The following is a 17693-nucleotide window of genomic DNA, read 5'->3' as shown; positions in this document are numbered from 1 at the left end:
TTAAAATATTAGAGTTTGTCCAGGTTGTTACTTATTTTTGCTTCTTCTTTGGGGTTGATGCTGCTTAGTTTCGTTGTTTTATGTGCGTCTATGTATTTGGATTTTGAAAAGTGTCATATGTATATATTATAGAAAGTCAATATGTTAAATCTTCTGTTATCTATACTAAAAAGTTTGTTGTAAAAAATAGAACAATATCAAGCATGGACTCAATTATTTCGATCTGTGTTTTGTTTCAGTTTTGATAATCTGTTTCCCAGCCTTATACAAATGATAAGAGCATAAACATGTTACAATTCGACATGATCTCGGAACTGCAAATTTCCTAGCAGAACTTTATGGTGTTAATGATGAAGCTGCTAATGAGTTTGGTTTAATAGAGGAACCAAAATGGGGTTCCTTATGGAATTGCATACTGCAGTGAAGTTATCCTCCCGTCCTCTACTTATTTCTGGATATCAAACCTTTGTCTCTTTCGAACAGTTTCAAACCAAAATCTGAAGAATGTGCTACTTTCTTGGTGAACAATGGCCCTATAGATACCTACTCAACTCTGTGTTAATTCTGAGAATGCTGTCTCTTGTGCTTCTTGAGGTTCCTTTCTTCGGTCTTTGTGGTTTCATATATTGTGTTTTATAATTGCTGTGTGCTGGCTCTGCCCTTGATTTGAGGCGTTCTATACTTGATTATAACTTCTAATTTTAATAGAGCTGCTGTCTTTTCTTAATCTACCATGATCACCATCACATGACAGCCTAGGTTCTGAGCTGCAAAGCACATCTAGTTATTCCGCTTACACATTAGTTTTTGGTATTTTGATGCTTATAATCTGCTCAACGAAACTTCCCTAGTATTAGGAAGGTTCAGGAACATATCAATGTTTATTTCTATTTGAAAGTTCTTTTGGTAATGCATGGTTTTCCTTTTGGATAAAAAAATAAAAAAATAAAAATAAAAATAAAAATAAAAAATAAAAAATAAAAATTGGCAAACATGACAACATTACCTAAACATACGTAAAGGACCACAAATTGATCCCACCGCACTTCAAAAGTTACAACGAGCAATCCTCTCCTAATTCTTAAAGAAGTGTAAAGTACGACACTTTGCTCTACTTAACTCCAAGGCAAAATCCTTGGGGTTCATAAATTTCCTATCCTAATGAGAAAAACTGATGTATCAGTCGATCCAACATGGAAGATACTTGCATTATCAGTATTGAACCTTTAATAATACTTGATCCAAAAAAAGAAGAAGGAATCTTTAATGATGCTCAGTGTCAATATTACGATTCTCAAGTATAGGTATTCTTCCATATCGAGAGTAGAATTACGAGTTTAGAGCACTATAAAAACCAATTCTAATGTTTCGATAAGCAAAGATCAAGAGAAGAAAAATTATTAAAAGGTGAGCCATTTGTCTTGGAGTTTATTTTTCAATTTTTTGAGCACTAATTATTGAAATCTCTTCTGCAACTTTTCTGCGCATCAACAATTTATAAAATTGGTGATTGTAGGGTGTTAAAGAAGAAATGCATTTGATGTGCTTCACTAAGCAAAGGATCAATTCAAGGTATTAAACCATTTCAAACATATTGTTAATGCTCATAATACCGCCATATGATGTCGGCTTATGCATTTTCTTTTTGCTCTTTTTCCCGCTTTCTATTTGTTTTGTGCAAATCTGCCAAGGTTATCTCCAACATAGCGACGAGATCCTGGCCTTGTGCTTGACGGCTCGTGCCCGTTTGATTTTTCACGACAGATTGTGTCGGGAGCACCTCAGGGGTGTTGAGGTTTTGACCGTCAACGTTGATTGGTGTGGTGAACAATTTGCGGTTGACGGTCGTTGTTGGATTGGTAGGGTTGGGGTGAAGGTTGACGGGTTGATTTGCTTGATCTTCAAAGCCATCGCCGCTTCCGCTAGCCATGGTAGGTTATAGGGGATGACTCTTAATTCAAAGGTTCCCACAAACAGCGCCAATGTTAATGCTCAGAATACCGCCATATGATGTCAGCTTCCAATAACGTGGACGAGGGTCCAATCTTCAGATATATTAGAGAGTTCGTGAAATCCTGCTAATCGATCTATCAAGAGAAATACAACGGCGTCAAGAGGGGAGACCGCAGTTGACGATCTTCGCTCCTCTGATGCTAAAGTTAGACAATGTATTTAAATTGACAAATGTAGCGGTAAATAGCTATTAAATGCGTAATGAATGAAAAGAGAGAAGTGAACCTTTTATAGGCGAAATAGTGAGTTGCTTCACTCTTGTTTTCGATGTGGGACTGATATGCTTCAGTTTGATGAGTTTTGGTCATTTCCTCAGAGATGACTTTGGGTGGCGTGTGTCGATGCGTTGAGGCACATTTCAGCCTGGAGATGGCTTGCTGGTGAAGGTTGTCTTGCTGTGTTCCCGGGGGTCACATTGTTGAAGTTGTTCCGACAAAGTGATATGGTCAGGTATGAGTGCTGATTATGGCCAGCCGATGTCATGTATGTACACATATGTTATTGCTATCAATTTGATTAGTTACTACTTTATGTTGTATTGTTACAATTGATGTGAAAGCAATTGAAAGTTTTCTGCTCAAACTATTGAGAAATTTGGCCTACAATATGAGGAAACTTTAATGTCATTCCTCCCTTCACTAGTAACACATGCATCACATGGGTACAAGGTTAGTCTGTCTATGAACGGAAGCTTAAGTTTTTTTATTTTTTTGTAAAAAGCTGGTGCGGCTGCCCTCAAGTCTTGATTAATAAAACTGCTAAATACAAGGGGAAGACATTGACCTAAACCCCTTATTACAATAAGCATACAGAGAACGTTGTGAAATAATAACAAGAATCTCTACCAAATAAATGTATTTTACGTGGCACCAACTAGCAGAGAGTGTGCTCCACTACTCACTCTATTTGTTTTGACAAAGCAGTGGCAAAACGGAAAGATAACTCGATATATAACTCGATTACAACGTAGCATAATTACCATAAGCACAGTTTTCCTACTATATTGCTACCGGAAAGTAAATTCGACGACACTTAGTTTCATCCTGCCACTAGGAGGTTGCGACTATTTAACAATGGATCGTTGCCTCGCTAGGCCAGACAACACTTAGAGTGCATACATGCATTTAGCTCAACTAGCCCTACAAACTACGTGATGGGAAGCTTAAGTTTGGTATCAAAGGATTCACCAAATTTTGATTTTACCAAAAATACACTTTAAAATTAAAAAGAAAAATTATTCATGGTAAAATGACTAATCATATAAAATGTTTATTGCGGTAAAATAAACAAGTAGGAAAACATGAACATGAAAAATTGAGGAAGTGGATAACAAGGAAACCTTCATTTTATTCATCCATTCACCAATAACGTGCCGGTGTGATGCAGGGGTATAAGGTTAGTTGTTTAAAGAAGCCAACTCACTCCAAAACTAAGACAATTGACTAGAGAAAGTTCAGACTGATAATTCTAGTACTAGGATAAAAGAACCACAGAACCGGTTTAAACCGACCCGAATCAGTAACTTTGGTTCGGTTTTCTCTCTTCATTTTGCTGTTCGATTTGGGCTCGATTCTTGTGTAACATGTAGAGCGGTTCTGCTGGCCCAGCTCAAACTTGTAACACTGAAATTCCTTCCCTCCTTTTCAACAGCCTTTACTCTTTGAAAGTTAATTGTTATTTTGACGGATCCTCGTTGACTCATTGACAGAAAGTCATCAGTCGACGAAGTTGTCTCTGCTCGTTGTTATCTGCGCGCAGTGTAGAGTTGAGATTCTTTCACTGCTCCATTTTTACAACTTTCCCTGAATTTGGACCATGGAGTCTTTGATTGTGTCTCCGCTGGTAGAGGTGCTCTTTGGAAGGTTGGCTACCACTGTTGTTAGTGAAGTGCGAACTCGCAGAGGGGTCAAGAGAGAGATAGAGAGGATGCAGGAGATGTTACCGGTGATTCAAGCGGTGATAGAGGATGCAGAGGAGCAGCAGAGGAAAAATAAGAAGGTGAGGACTTGGCTGGCAAAGCTCAAAGACGTTGCAGTAGATGCTGATGATCTGCTTGATGAGGTTGCCACTCTAGTTCTACGCAAGAATTTCATGAAAAAGGAATTTCGCGGACCAGATGCTGCTACTAGATATGATTTCCTAATAATAAAGCTTATTGCAGCACAGGAAGAGTTTGACAGCGAAAGTATTCGAATACTGCTTCATGTGGGAATTGGAATTCTGTTTCCTTCCTCGGATAGGAGCATGGAGCTGAGGATTAGTATGATTCTGAGAGAAATGGAAGCTCTACAAAATACTTACACGGGAGAGGGCAAAATCAAGATTCTTCAGTTTATACTTTATAGCAAACTTTATGTACTTGATTCACGTCCGAATGTGAACATGAAGGACAGGATTGGTATGATACTGAGAAAGATTGGAGAGCGGACCAGATATGAGGTAAGGAAAACTAGCTTAACTCTTGAATCAATATCTACCTACCGTAAAAAGTCGCGTAAACTAAAGGAGATTTGTGGAAGATTGGATGATGTAGCCAAGGAAATGTCTACTTTCCAGTTCAAAGAAACTCAGTCGTATGGACGGTCAAGTACCATGGAGAGACCCCAAACTGGACCCTCTGTCAATGATTCAAAGGTTTATGGCAGAGAAGAGGATGTGGATAAAATTGTGGGGATGCTATTGTCTTCCAGTAGTGGTCCTGAAGTTGCAGTAATTCCCATTGTTGGTATTGGAGGGATGGGGAAAACAACACTTGCTCAGTTAGTTTATAATGATCCGAGGGTAACAAGCCAGTTTCAATCTTTAATGTGGGTGTCCGTCAATGACAATTTTAACCCGGCAAGGATCATAAATCAAATATTGAGTTATGTCGGACACGGCAGCCATGACTCATTTCAGATTGGGGTGCTGCAATCTCAATTGAGAGAATCCTTACTGGGAAAAAGATATTTGATAGTGCTCGATGATGTGTGGAATGAGGATCCAGATGAATGGGATAAAATAATGAATCCATTGAAAGGCTCCGCAGGTACAAGTAAAATTGTATTAACCACCCAGAGTGAGGCTGTTGCAGCCATATCTGGCACATTTCCCCCTTTTCATTTGGAGCCACTAACAAAAAAAGAGTGCTAGAAGTTGTTCAAGCACCGAGCCTTTGCAGATGGAACAGAGGACGGTTTTCCGAGCCTTCTGCGCATCGTTGAACAAATAGTAGACAAGTGCAAAAGTGTCCCATTGGTTGCAAATATTCTTGGAAGCATGCTGCGCTTTAAAAGAGAAGAAAGCGAGTGGTTACATGTGCAAAGGAGTGAACTATGGAGTATTGATGCAGGGGAGAACAGAATTCTGTCCATCTTAAGGGTAAGTTACAATCATTTGCCATTGCATCTGAAAGCTTGCTTTGCATATTGTTCAGTATTCCCAAAGAATTATGAGATTAATAAGGAAAAGTTGATCCATCAATAGCTCGCACATGGCTTAATTCCTCATAGTAGAAACTCTTCAGTTAGGCCGGAGGACATTGGCAATGAGTATTTTAACAATTTATTAATGATGTCTTTCTTCCAAGAAATAAGAAAATTTGATGACAGAGGTATGGCAGAATTTAAAATGCATGATCATATTAATGATCTTGCAAAATCTGTTGCTGGAGAGGAATACTTGACTCTAGGACAGGAAAATGTCCACTATGGTCTCTCAAACACATGTCATCAGTTGTATGCAGTTCTAGCTCTGCTTTGATCCCTGAAGCCTTGTGTGAAGCAAAGAGATTGCGAACCCTCAATTTCCTGTCGCCAAGAGAGGATTATATGGAAGCCATTCCAACCATACTAGCAACTTTTAAACATCTCAGAATGCTGAATTTCAGTGGATCTGGAATTAAGAGTCTCCACCAGGAGATTGGTGGGCTAATATCCTTGCGGTATCTTGATCTGTCAAATACTACCCTAGAGACGATGCCAGCGACTATCTGTGATCGCTGCCATTTGCAGACCCTGAATCTCTCAAGTTGTCGTGAGCTCAAGGAGTTACCAAGTGGTACTACCAAGTTAATAAATCTGAGACATCTTAACATAGATGATTGTCCAAGACTTGCTGGCATGCCCCCATCGATGGGAATTTTACAACAACTTCAAACTTTGCCAGTATATATCATCGGCCGCAATTTTGAAACTTCTATTTTTCAGATTATCTCAATGAATCTACGAGGGAAGTTAAAAATCAAATGTCTGGAGGAGGCTAAAATTCCATTTGGAAACAACATGATTAAAAGATGGATGCTAACGAAAGAGTTTCAGTCATTGGAACTGTTGTGGCAAAATGATGGGGGCAAGCTAGATCATAATAGATCTAGGCAAGCTGGCAGGCAAGTTGATGATAGAACTGAATTTTGTCTGGTAGATTCTTTGACTGTATCGCCCTTTATAAGAATGTTGTCAATAAATGGTTATTCAGGAACCTAGTTCCCAGATGAGATGAGTTGGTCTCAGAACTTGACTGAGCTAAACATAATAAATTGCAGAAGATGCGAAAGTCTTCCACCACTCGGTCAACTTCCTGTCCTCAAGATCCTCAACATCCAAGGAATGGATTCTGCTGTGCGCATTGGTGTCGAATTCTACAGTGAAGGTGACAGACCATTTAGTTCTCTTAAAGAGCTATCCCTCATAGACTCTCCAGAATTAAGAACTTGGAGTGGTATCGGTTCCGCAAGAAAATCAGAAGTATTTACTTGCCTGGAAAAACTTATTATCACAAATTGTCCTTCTTTGACAACCATGCCATGGTTTCCATGTCTCTGAGACTTGAAGCTGGGGAAGTGCGTGCAGCGTGATCAAATGGTAGTATGGTCAGCATCAGAGCTTACTACACTCACTACTTTTGTTATTGACTCCTTTCCACTGATGAGCTTTCTACCAAAAAAATTGCTGCAAAACAATTCACATCTGATATCATTAATTGTTACTTCCTGCCCCAAGATTAGCTCACTGCCTGAAAATCTGGGAATCCTCACTGCTCTGAAATCACTGAAAATTGGATGGTGTGACGAGCTAGATACTTTGCCAAGTGGACTAAAGTAGCTCACTTCGCTGGAGAAATTGGAAATTGTTGAATGTCCTAGTATAATCTGTTTGCCAGAGGAAGGCATGGAAGGCTTGTGCTCACTTCGGTCATTTTCAATTGAGAACTGTCCGAGCTTGACATCTTTGCCTATGGGTATGAAATACCTCACATCTCTTGAGAACCTCACAGTTATGTTTTTAAATCTGGTTCATCTACCAGAGACTTTTCAATACCTCTTGGCACTTAGAAGCCTGGCAATTATAAGCTGTCCTGTCCAGAGCTTACAAGTCTGCCAGTGGGACTGCAACATGTCCAGTGGGAAATCCATAGCTGCCCAAAACTAATGGAATTGCCAGAGTGGGTGGAGCATCTTGTTTCACTTTGATCTTTGAAAATCTCAGACTGCACAAAAATAGAGTTCTTGCCAAAAGGTCTACAATGTCGTGGTGGGCTCCAACACCTGTCCATAAGAGACTGTCCTGTCCTTGAGAAGTGCTGTGAAAGCAGGACTGGTGAGGACTGGCAGAAGATATCTCATATTCTATATAAACATGTTGGATCATCGGCAGTGCAGCACAGGCAAGACATTGCATCCACCTCACAGAATCCTTAGGTAAAGTTGAATAACTATAACAGTGGATTATACTTGAGGATGTTGCTGTTCAGAATCTGACAATGCTTACCTTCGTTTCTTCTGTTTCTAGTGGCCTTTGCATTATTGGTGGCTGACATACCTAGGAAGCCAATATGTTGCATCACTCGACAACAGAGTCATGAAGATTAGCCACATCAAGAAAAGAAAGTCTTTGTTTCCAGATACATCTTCGCCTCTTTTCTAAAAGATCATGTGTATTTTCCCTTAGCTTGGAGGAAGCAATTGAGATAAACATTGGACTTTGCTTGATCTGGTGCTGCCATGTGAAAATGAGGGAGAGTTGAAGGATTCTCATGGCCAAGTGGTTGCCATGACTTCTGTAGATCTGATTGTGGCGAAACTCACTGGTCGTTTTTATCACTTGTCAAGTCCTGGGACAAAAGTTGAAAGAAACGGAAGGTGGCCTCACTAATGGCCAAGTCATCTGCTCAAGCTGTCTTGTGCATCTCTGAGGTTACTTTGTTGGTTTATATTTTTCTGTTCTGCGTTTGTGTTGGTCAGTTCTGTTATTAAATCCCTTAGTGGTTTTTTGTTGCTTGTTTAGTTGTTTTTGTGTTGGGAAACTTGCCTCTTTGTAGCTCCTATTTGGTTCAATAAAGCCAATTTACCAGAAGAACAGCTTAAGTGACTCTGCAAAATAGTGTCTTGCTTATGCCTGGTAACGTGGACTTACCTTTTATTTGTTCAAAATAGAGCTTTGCACCAATAAGGGCTCTCTTTATCCCTTTTTTTTTTTTTTTGTCAACTACCAAGTGAACACTCCCAGCTTAGTGTCTTTTGCCACATTTTATAAGGTTATGTAATCTCATTCATATTTCTGTATTCTTTAAAGTAATTCTATGAAAAAAGACTCTTCCATCACCTGCTCAGGCGCTCATCCCGCTTCCCACACAAGGTCATGGTGGCTCACATGCCAGATTGACCGGTAATCGGACTCATGAATGTCAGACTATCTAGTGGCTGATATAGGATTGAAACATTTTAACTTCTCTTTTAAGCTTAAAGATATAAAATTTCTGTGATTTAATTTCTTTGTATTTACTTACCTTGTTGAGATGAAGATTGGATTAAATTATATCTTGTTGTGCTGCACTAGTATTAAATTTCTGTATCCTACAGTATTTTTCAAAAGTAACATTCCAGCATCTTCATCACCTGGCTAGCAATCAAAGATAGGAGTTAAATTGGTTTTTTGATATATGTAGTTTTTTAATTACAGGGGTTACTTTACCTTCTCTGTGTGGGGTTGAAAGAGGTTGCAGATGTGATAGTGAGTCTTTAAAAGTTAGATTTCACAAGTGAGTCTATAAAAGTAAGCTTTCATAATTTTCTTCCTTTTGCCAGTGGCTGATTTTGTATGTTAATGTTTATTGTATCGCTTCTGGCTTATATCACCAATCCCTTAGTATTTGTTCCTTGAGCAACAATTCTCATCCAGTGGAAATTTTAGCTTTCAACTTGGTGTCTTACTGCCACTAATCTGCAGTCTTTCTTTTGGTCTGGGTGACGATATGTAGTCTATTTGATTACTAGAGGTAATATTGGGTCGGTGTAAGATTAGTACCCTTTTCTTTTCAAAAAGAGAAACGGGTGAATACTCATCTGCCGGATGGTGTATCTCTATAGTTGCTTTGAGTCATGCCATATAATTGCTTTCTCCGATGCTTTGCCTTCGTAGCCTTCAGAGTTTCATCCGATAGTACCGTGGCTTTACGTGGTAGGGATCTTCCTACTAGTCTTCTGATTTGAAGTCTTCACCACTGCCGGTATTTCTTCAATTAGTTTTCAGCTTTAGTTTCTTTGAAAATCTTCAAGGTGAGGTATGAGCTATATTTAGTGTCTGAATAGTCAGGAAAGGCCACATTTATTGGTGTGCACTGCATTGGGTTTAATGACTGAGAAAATTTTCAAATTTATGAATATTATGAGAATTGGAGTTAAGTACACCTGCATACCTAGTCAATTCGGTTCATCTTTTTTTTCAATGACCATTTAGAAGTATTGAATACCGCCGATATAGATTCAGGTCATCAAAATCAGTTCTATGAAGTGAATTTTTCCAAACCCCAAGCTATAGTTGGTTGGAAACTTGGGATGTGTATAGGAACCTCGGCAATACCCGATTCTCATGTAAAGACTACACTCCACGTCGCCAAAGACCCTGACAAGGAACAAGTTAACAAATATGATAACAAGGAATTTGTTTCAACTGTCTTTAGATAAAATAAAGTGCATTATTTTCACAAGCATTCCCTTCCGATGTCACGTTTGGATGAAAACAAAACAAGAGCAACGCTTTGTTATGTACAGATTTTCAAAACATATTTCTAGGTTTGAAAAAAATATAAAAATGTTGAAGGATATCGACATAATGTGTGCCTCTACAAACTAGGGTTTAGAGTTGTAATAGGAATGTGTTCTAGGTATTCAATTGTAATCAGATTCTATTACCATTTTGGGTACCTTGTAACTCTCTATTTAAAGGGCTCCTATTATCAATGATAACACATAATTCTATTCTCCTACAACACGTTATCAGCACGAGTTCTAACCTTAGCCGAAAAAAAAAACCCTAAAACTATCTCTCACAAAATCTGCCGCACACCTCCTGCAGCCCCTGCTGCCTCAGCCCCCCGCAGCTCGCCCTGCACACCTACGCAGCCCGTGCTGCTGCCTGCACACCAGCCCAGCCTCCTCACCAGCCCGCTGCAACCTGCACATCTTCACCTGCAACCTCCCTGCACAACACAAAGCCTCTGCAGCCCAGCCTCCTGTAGCCCAGCCTTCAGCCAGCCTCCCTGCACAGCCCGCACTGCCCAGGTATCAACATTATCCTCTGATCGGATTTGGTTCACTTCAATATTTAGAAGTGCCTGTTGTTGCTGATTGTAAAAGAACTTTGGCGATATATGTTTGGTGTTGTCACCCTTGATGAAACCTAACTTCATTTGCTCAATGCAAGCTGCATTATCTTTATAAATGCATGTAGGTTTATCTGTGGTAGACTTCAAACCACAAGTTCCTTGAATGTGTCTAACTACAGACCTTAGCCATATGCATTCTCGCACGGCTTCATGTAGAGCAATAATCTCTGCATGATTTGAGGAAGTGGCAACAAGGGTCTGCTTTGTAGACCTCCAAGATATCGCAGTGCTTCCCATGGTAAAGACATAACCCGTTTGGGAGCGACCTATGTGCGGGTCAGAGAGATACCCTGCATCAGCAAAACCCATCAAAACATCGTTGTCATTTTGATGGAGGGGAGGAGGAGCACGGAAGGTGGCATTTTGCCTTGTGGAGTCCGATCCAACACTTCCGTTGTTTCTCTTCTCTCTGTAGGGATAAAACAAGCCCATATCAATCGTACCTCTCAGGTATCGAAAGATTGTCTTTATGCCAATCCAATGGCGGCGTGTTGGCGCAGAACTATGTCGAGCTAACAAGTTCACTGCAAATGAGATATCCGGTCTTGTGCATTGAGCTAAGTACAATAATGCGCCTATTGCACTTAGGTAGAGCACTTCAGCCTCTAATAGGTCTTCGTCCTCATCCCTTGGACGAAACGGATCTTTTTCAGGCTCAAGACTACGACCGATCATGGGAGTACTCGCAGGCTTTGCTTTATCTTCATTAAAGCGCCTTAATAACTTTTGAGTATATGCTGACTGATGGATCATAATCCCATCACTACGGTGCTCGAGTTCTAATCCGAGGCAAAACCGTGTTATCCCAAGATCTTTCATCTCAAATTCAGATTTCAAGTACTTAGCAGTTTCCTTTAACTCATCTAGAGTTCCAATTAGGTTCATGTCATCGACATAAACTGCTACAATTGCAAATCCGGAACTTGTCCTTTTTATAAACACGCACGAGCATATTTCATCATTGACATATCCCTTCCCAATCAAGTAGTCACTTAGACGGTTATACCACATCCGTCCGGATTGTTTCAATCCATATAGTGAGCGTCTCAATCTTATTGAAAACGCGCTCCGTGGTTTAGAGCCACTTGACTTGGGTAATTGAAGTCCATCTGGAACCTTCATATATATCTCTGAATTTAGATCCCCATAGAGATATGCTGTAACCACATCCATAAGCTGCATGTCAAGTTTTTCGGAAACTACCAAACTGACAAGGTAGCGGAACGTTATAACATCCATTACAGGAGAGTATGTCTCCTCGTTGTCGATTCCAGGGCGTTGTCAGAAACCTTGCGCCACAAGGCGGGCTTTGTATCTAACAACCTCATTTTTCTCATTACGCTTTCTTACAAAGACCCATTTATGGCCAACAGGCTTTATACTTGGGGGTGTCAGCGTTATAGGCCCAAATACCTGTCTCTTTTTTAGTGAATCCAATTCAACCTGGATCACATTTTTCCATTTAGGCCAGTCTGCTCTACGTTGACATTCTTCAACGGAGCGAGGTTCGATATCATCATGTTCTATAATTCCTTGAGCGATAGAATATGCAAACACATCATCAAGGATAATAGAGTCTCGACTCAACGTCTCATGTACACTAGTGTAATTTATGGAGATCTCTCTATTCTCTGGAATTGGTTCTGACATTGGAGCGTCCCCCAATGATGTCTCTTGGACATAACCATAATCTGGAATATCTTCATGAGACGGGTTATTTATGTCGATGATTAATGGATCTTTTTGTGCCAAACTCGCTTTCTTTCTCAGGCGAGAATCCATCGAACCTTTGGGCCTCCCACGTTTCCTTGCTAGGAGCCCAGCCTGAGCCACATTGCCATCACCATTAGTGATGGTGGCGCCATGCTCAATACCTCTAGAGGTGGCGCCATGTCCATTATTTTTAGGGACATCAATCCTTGCAGGCACGTTTGCAGCAAGTATATGTGATCTTGTCACTTTAGCGATATCAGAAAACGCGTCAGGCATAGAGTCTGCTACGTTCTGAAGATCGATAATTCTCCGCACTTCAATTTCGGACTGTGCGGTTCGGGGATCAAGATGAGACAAAGTGGGGACGGACCACGACAATTCCTGTCGTTCCTGTTGAACATTATTGTTCTTATCTCCCCCTAACGACGGGAAGACTGTCTCATCAAAGTGACAATCCGCAAATCTTGCGGTAAATTGATCGCCTGTCAAGGGTTCCAAATAGCGGATAATGGTTGGAGAGTCATAACCAACATAAATGCCCAATCGTCTTTGAGGACCCATTTTGGTGCGCTGTGGCGGCGCAATTGGCACATAAACTGCACACCAAAATATGCGTAAGTGTGAGACATTAGGCTCATACCCAGTAACCATCTGGGATGCAGAGAAGGGTTGAGTGGCAGTAGGCCTCAGACGAATAAGCACAGCTGCATGCAATATTGCATAGCCCCAAGCAGAAACAGGGAGATTGGTGCGCATAACCAATGCTCGAGCAACCATTTGAAGTCTTTTAATGGTGGCTTCTGCGAGACCATTTTGGGTGTGAATGTGAGGAACAGGGTGTTCAACCTCAATCCCAATGGACATGCAATAGTCATCAAAAGTTTTTGACGTAAACTCTCCAGCATTGTTAAGACGAATTGACTTAATGGGATGATCAGGGTGGTGAGCCCTTAACTTAATGATTTGTGCTAGGAGTTTAGCAAATGCAGCATTTCTGGTGAACAAAAGCATGACATGTGACCAACGTGTCGATGCATCAACCAACACCATAGAATATCTAAATGGTCTGCAAGTTAGTTGGATAGGTCCACAAATATCACTTTGGATTCGTTGCAAGAATGGAATATTTTGTTTAGTGTCCTTTGCATAGGATGGTCTCGATCCTAATTTTGCTAAAGAGCAGGCTTTGCAAAACGAAAGATGGGCGTTAGAAGCAACCATGGAAGAATCCGGTTGAGCCACGAAGTCACAATTGACTTTAGAAGTAGAGAAAGGAACCAAGGAGGCATTATTGGTGTCAATACCACTATTGGGCCGCAGGGGGTAGGCGGCTCTGGCCCTACCTTGGACTGAAATTTCGTTCTGACTTCTTTTCGTTTTGAAAAATGGATGTCCGTGTGAAGTCTTTAGTATACGGATCATCATATCACGACCTGGGTGTCCCAGACGATCGTGCCAAAGCCTATATGTGTCAGAATCCCATAAGTCATCTCTCATGATATGGTTGGATTCAATGACTCAAATAGTGGTTGCATACAACCCACTAGAGCGACACATAAGTTTCTCTAATACTCGTTTATGTCCGTAGTCATTAGAGGTGATGCAAAGGAATTCTTGTCCATTCTCACAATGTGTTTTCACATGAAAACCATTGGCTCTTATATCTTTAAAACTCAATAGGGTCCTTCCAGCCCTAGGAGCATATAGAGCTTCGGTGACATTAATACTTGTGCCATTTGGCAACATAAATTGAGCTGGTCCTCGACCATGAATCAATTGTGATGGTCCAGCCATCGTAGTCACAGAAGATCGACTAGGTGTCATGCATAGAAATAGTTGCCTATGTCGCAATATAGTATGTGTGGTGCCACTATCAACAAGGCACTCCAACTCTCCAGGAAACATACTGAGAAATAATAAAGATCGAAATTAAAAACATGTCCATGAAATTGATTAATACGATACTTTATTAATAAATGTAGCCAATGATTACATCAAATGGTCCAAAAAGGTCTAATCCAAAATAAAGAAAATCAAACTGAGACACATTGTAGTCACTCTATTCGTCTGGCAACTCCAATCGAATATGACCAGGAAAGTAGAGGGAGAGGTTGGTGGAGCGAGGCTCACTTAAGTACCAATTATCTCAATGACTTTCCTAGACATCATATTTTATTTGGGTATGCCACATAAGAAAGAGTTAACACAATTGTCATTTATTGACTATTACATGATTCTTGAAAAATAAAGAGGACTATTTCTAATCAAAGTTTGCAGCATCCTTGTGCACTTCATCTTCAGCTTTGAAATCCTCCATGGTGAGATTAACGTCTCCACCATTTCCTTCTTCTTCTGCAAGGTACACTTCTTGCTCCCTCAGGTCCCTGTATGCCCTGTATCTTGAAGCTAGTTGCTCGCTTGCCTTGCATTGCTTGAACCAATGCTCACTAGATCCACATCGATGACACATATCATTGTGGTTGCCTCCCTTCAATTGAGGTACACGTTGTGGGCGTTCCCTAGGAGGATTTGCGCCTCCACCACGACCCATGGCGCCACCACCATGGGCTATGGCTCCATTACCACGGATAGGGTTGCCACGACCCCCTCTCCCACGTGTGGCATTGCCACCACGTGTATCCTCTCCAAACTTGCGGTTTCCTTCCTGATTAGGGCGGTTATATGGACCCATACGTCCCTCATGTCCCTTATTCCTAGGGTTCCGCTCCTTGCGCCCTCTTTTGGGTGCATTATAATTCTCCTCATGAACGCTCTTAGTTCCAATGGGCCTTGAATTATAATTCCTCACGAGAATGTTATCATGTTTCTCAGCTACAGATATGATATTGATAAGCTGATGAAACCTCGTGATCCGTCCAGCATTGACTTCAGTACGGTATTGCTTTGATACCACAATGGCTGAAACGGGGAAGGTGGAGAGAGTCTTCTCAATTAGCTCTTGCTCTGTGACAGGTTGTCCACAGAATCTCAACATGGATTGTAAGCGAAGAGCCTCTGAATTATATTCAGCAACAGACTTGAAGTCAGCAAAGCGCAGATTGTTCTATTGAACCTTCAAGTCAGGGAGGAGGGAATCCTGGACATTGCCAAAACACTCTTCTAGCGCTACCCATAGCTCTCTTGCATCCTTGATCGACATATACTCCAATCTGAGTGCCTTGTCCATATGGCGTCGCATCCAGATAACTGCTTGAGCATGTTTTGTAGATGTTCGGTTGAACAAAAGATCCGGGTTAGGTGCCTGGATTATGGGTAATATTCTCTTGGAAGTGAGATGATTCTCAACATCGGTTACCCAACTGTGGTAATCCGAGCCTGTTGAGTCAAGCATGGGAAAGTCGAGTCTAGGTTCATTCGACATCCTGAAAATAAGAAGAGAAAATATATTAGTTTCGGAGTTAAACTTCCACGAAAACTAAAATAATGCGATTTCTGAGCTATGCTTCCAAGAAATCAATTTCCAAGAATCTCTTTTGGATTAGACCAAACAATAATGTTTTAATATGGTCACAATTTGATGCTTATGGACGCTCTTAGTCCAAGCATTGTGAACGCTCCTAGTTCACATGAACACTCTTAGTTCGTTTAATTATGAACACTCTTAGTTCATACGAACACTCTTAGTTCGTTAAGCGTGAATCCCCACAATTCCGCTTCTTTAAATATCAAACTCATTTGGCAACATATATTCCAATTATTTGCAGAAAATAAAATGAATTTAAATACAAGAAAGCAACAACTTTAATTATAAAAACTTACGTGATTGTTCTTTGGTTTTGAAGACACGCGCGTGTTGGAGCAGGCGTGTTAGGGCAGCAGCAGATTTTTTCTTTATTTTCTGGGCTTTCTTCCTTTTTTTTCTTTTCGGGCCGAGTCCCTCCTCCTTTTTTTCTTTCGGGTTTCTTCTTTTTTTTTTTTTCGGTCTTCCTCTGTTCTTCCTCTCTGTTCTGCAGATAGAAGATGCTGGGCTGTGGCGGGCTGGTGTGGCAGAGTCTGGGAGCGGTAGGCAGGTGCAGCGCGGACTGGGCTGCGGCGGTGCACGGCAGAGAAGGCGCGGTGAGTTGATCTGGGCTGCAGTGGGCTTGCGATGCACTGGATGGAGGCTGCGGCCGGCAGGAAGATGAGACTGTGCGGCCGGCAGGAAGATGAGACTGGTGTGCAGTGGGCTGGAGGCTAGGCTGCTGGGGTGAGGTTGGTGCTCGGAGCTACAGGGCGAGTAGCAGGGGGGCTGCAGTGGGGAGGCCGGCTGGAGTTTTTTTTTTTGTTTTGGGTTGGCGGCAGAGAAAAAGATTTTTCTTCTAGGGTTTTTTTTTCTGAAGCTAGGGTTAGAACTCGTGCTGATAACGTGTTGTAGGAGAATAGAATTGTGTTTATTATTGATAATAGGAGCCCTTTATATAGGGAGTTTACAGAGTACACAAAAGGTAACAGAATTGGAATACAATTAGTATACCTAGGGTACTTTCCTATTACAACTCTAAACCCTAGTTTGTAGAGGCACACATTATGTCGATACCTGCAGCCGCGCACGCCCCAGCCTCCTACAGCAAGCAGCCTCCTGCCACTCCCTACGCCCTGCAGCCAGCGCGCCCAGCAGCCCACCACCTGCAGCCCGTGCGCCCAACAGCACACGCTCCTCCCATCCCACCAGCCAACGCAGCCCAGCAGCCCTCAGCTCTGCAATTTCCTGCTGCACAGTCCGCGCAACACCGAACGAAGAAAACAGAGGGAGGAAACGAAGAAGAAGAAGACCGAGAAAAAAAAACAGAAAAAAGGAGGGACCCGGCCAAAGAAAAAAAAAGAAGAAAAAAAAAAAGAGGAGGAAAAGGGTTGGACCCGAAAAAAAAAAGAAAAAAAGGGGGAAGGGAGAAGGGCAGCCCACTAACTGCCAATTTCCGACCAAATTCCAGCAATCCTATTTTAGCTACACGCCTGCATCAACACGCGCGTGTATAAAGAATCGTGAAGCAAAGTTTTAAATTATCAAGTAAGTTTTTACGATTAAGGTTGCTGTTTTCTTGTATTTAAATTCCTTTTATTTCCTGTAAATATTAGAATATATGTTGCCAAATGATTTTGATATTTAACAAAGTGGAATTGTGGGGATTCACGCTTAACGAACTAAAAGTGTTCATAATTAAACGAACTAAGAGCGTTCGTGTGAACTAAGAGCGTTCACAATGCTTGGACTAAGAGCGTCCGCAAGCATCAAATTGTGACCATATTAAACATCATTGTTTGGTCTAATCCAAAAGAGATTCTTGGAAATTGATTTCTTTGTAGCATAGCTCGGAAATCTTATT

At 41.2% G+C, this 17693-nt stretch overlaps 1 protein-coding gene across 1 annotated transcript; it reads left to right on the top strand.

The window, feature by feature from the left end:
* The first annotated feature begins 3828 nt into the window (after nt 1–3828).
* On the top strand, nt 3829–16514 carry LOC112178245 (putative disease resistance protein RGA3). The gene is made up of 3 exons (XM_040511530.1): nt 3829–5041; nt 5174–5373; nt 16344–16514. Exons 1-3 carry the CDS (start codon nt 3829–3831, stop codon nt 16512–16514), a joined length of 1584 nt encoding a protein of 527 aa, XP_040367464.1.
* The last annotated feature ends 1179 nt before the right edge of the window (nt 16515–17693 follow it).

The sequence above is a fragment of the Rosa chinensis genome, chromosome 7, assembly GCF_002994745.2.
Source record: "Rosa chinensis cultivar Old Blush chromosome 7, RchiOBHm-V2, whole genome shotgun sequence".
Lineage (NCBI taxonomy): Eukaryota > Viridiplantae > Streptophyta > Magnoliopsida > Rosales > Rosaceae > Rosa > Rosa chinensis.
This window is presented reverse-complemented; position numbering and strand designations above follow the sequence as displayed.

Coding starts and splice junctions, on each gene's coding strand:
- LOC112178245 (XM_040511530.1), top strand. CDS start 3,829: ATGGAGTCTTTGATTGTGTCTCCGCTGGTAGAGGTGCTCTTTGGAAGG. Junction 5,042..5,173: donor TCCATTGAAAGGCTCCGCAG/GTACAAGTAAAA, acceptor GAGCCTTTGCAG/ATGGAACAGAGGACGGTTTT. Junction 5,374..16,343: donor GAATTCTGTCCATCTTAAGG/GTAAGTTACAAT, acceptor TCTGTTCTGCAG/ATAGAAGATGCTGGGCTGTG.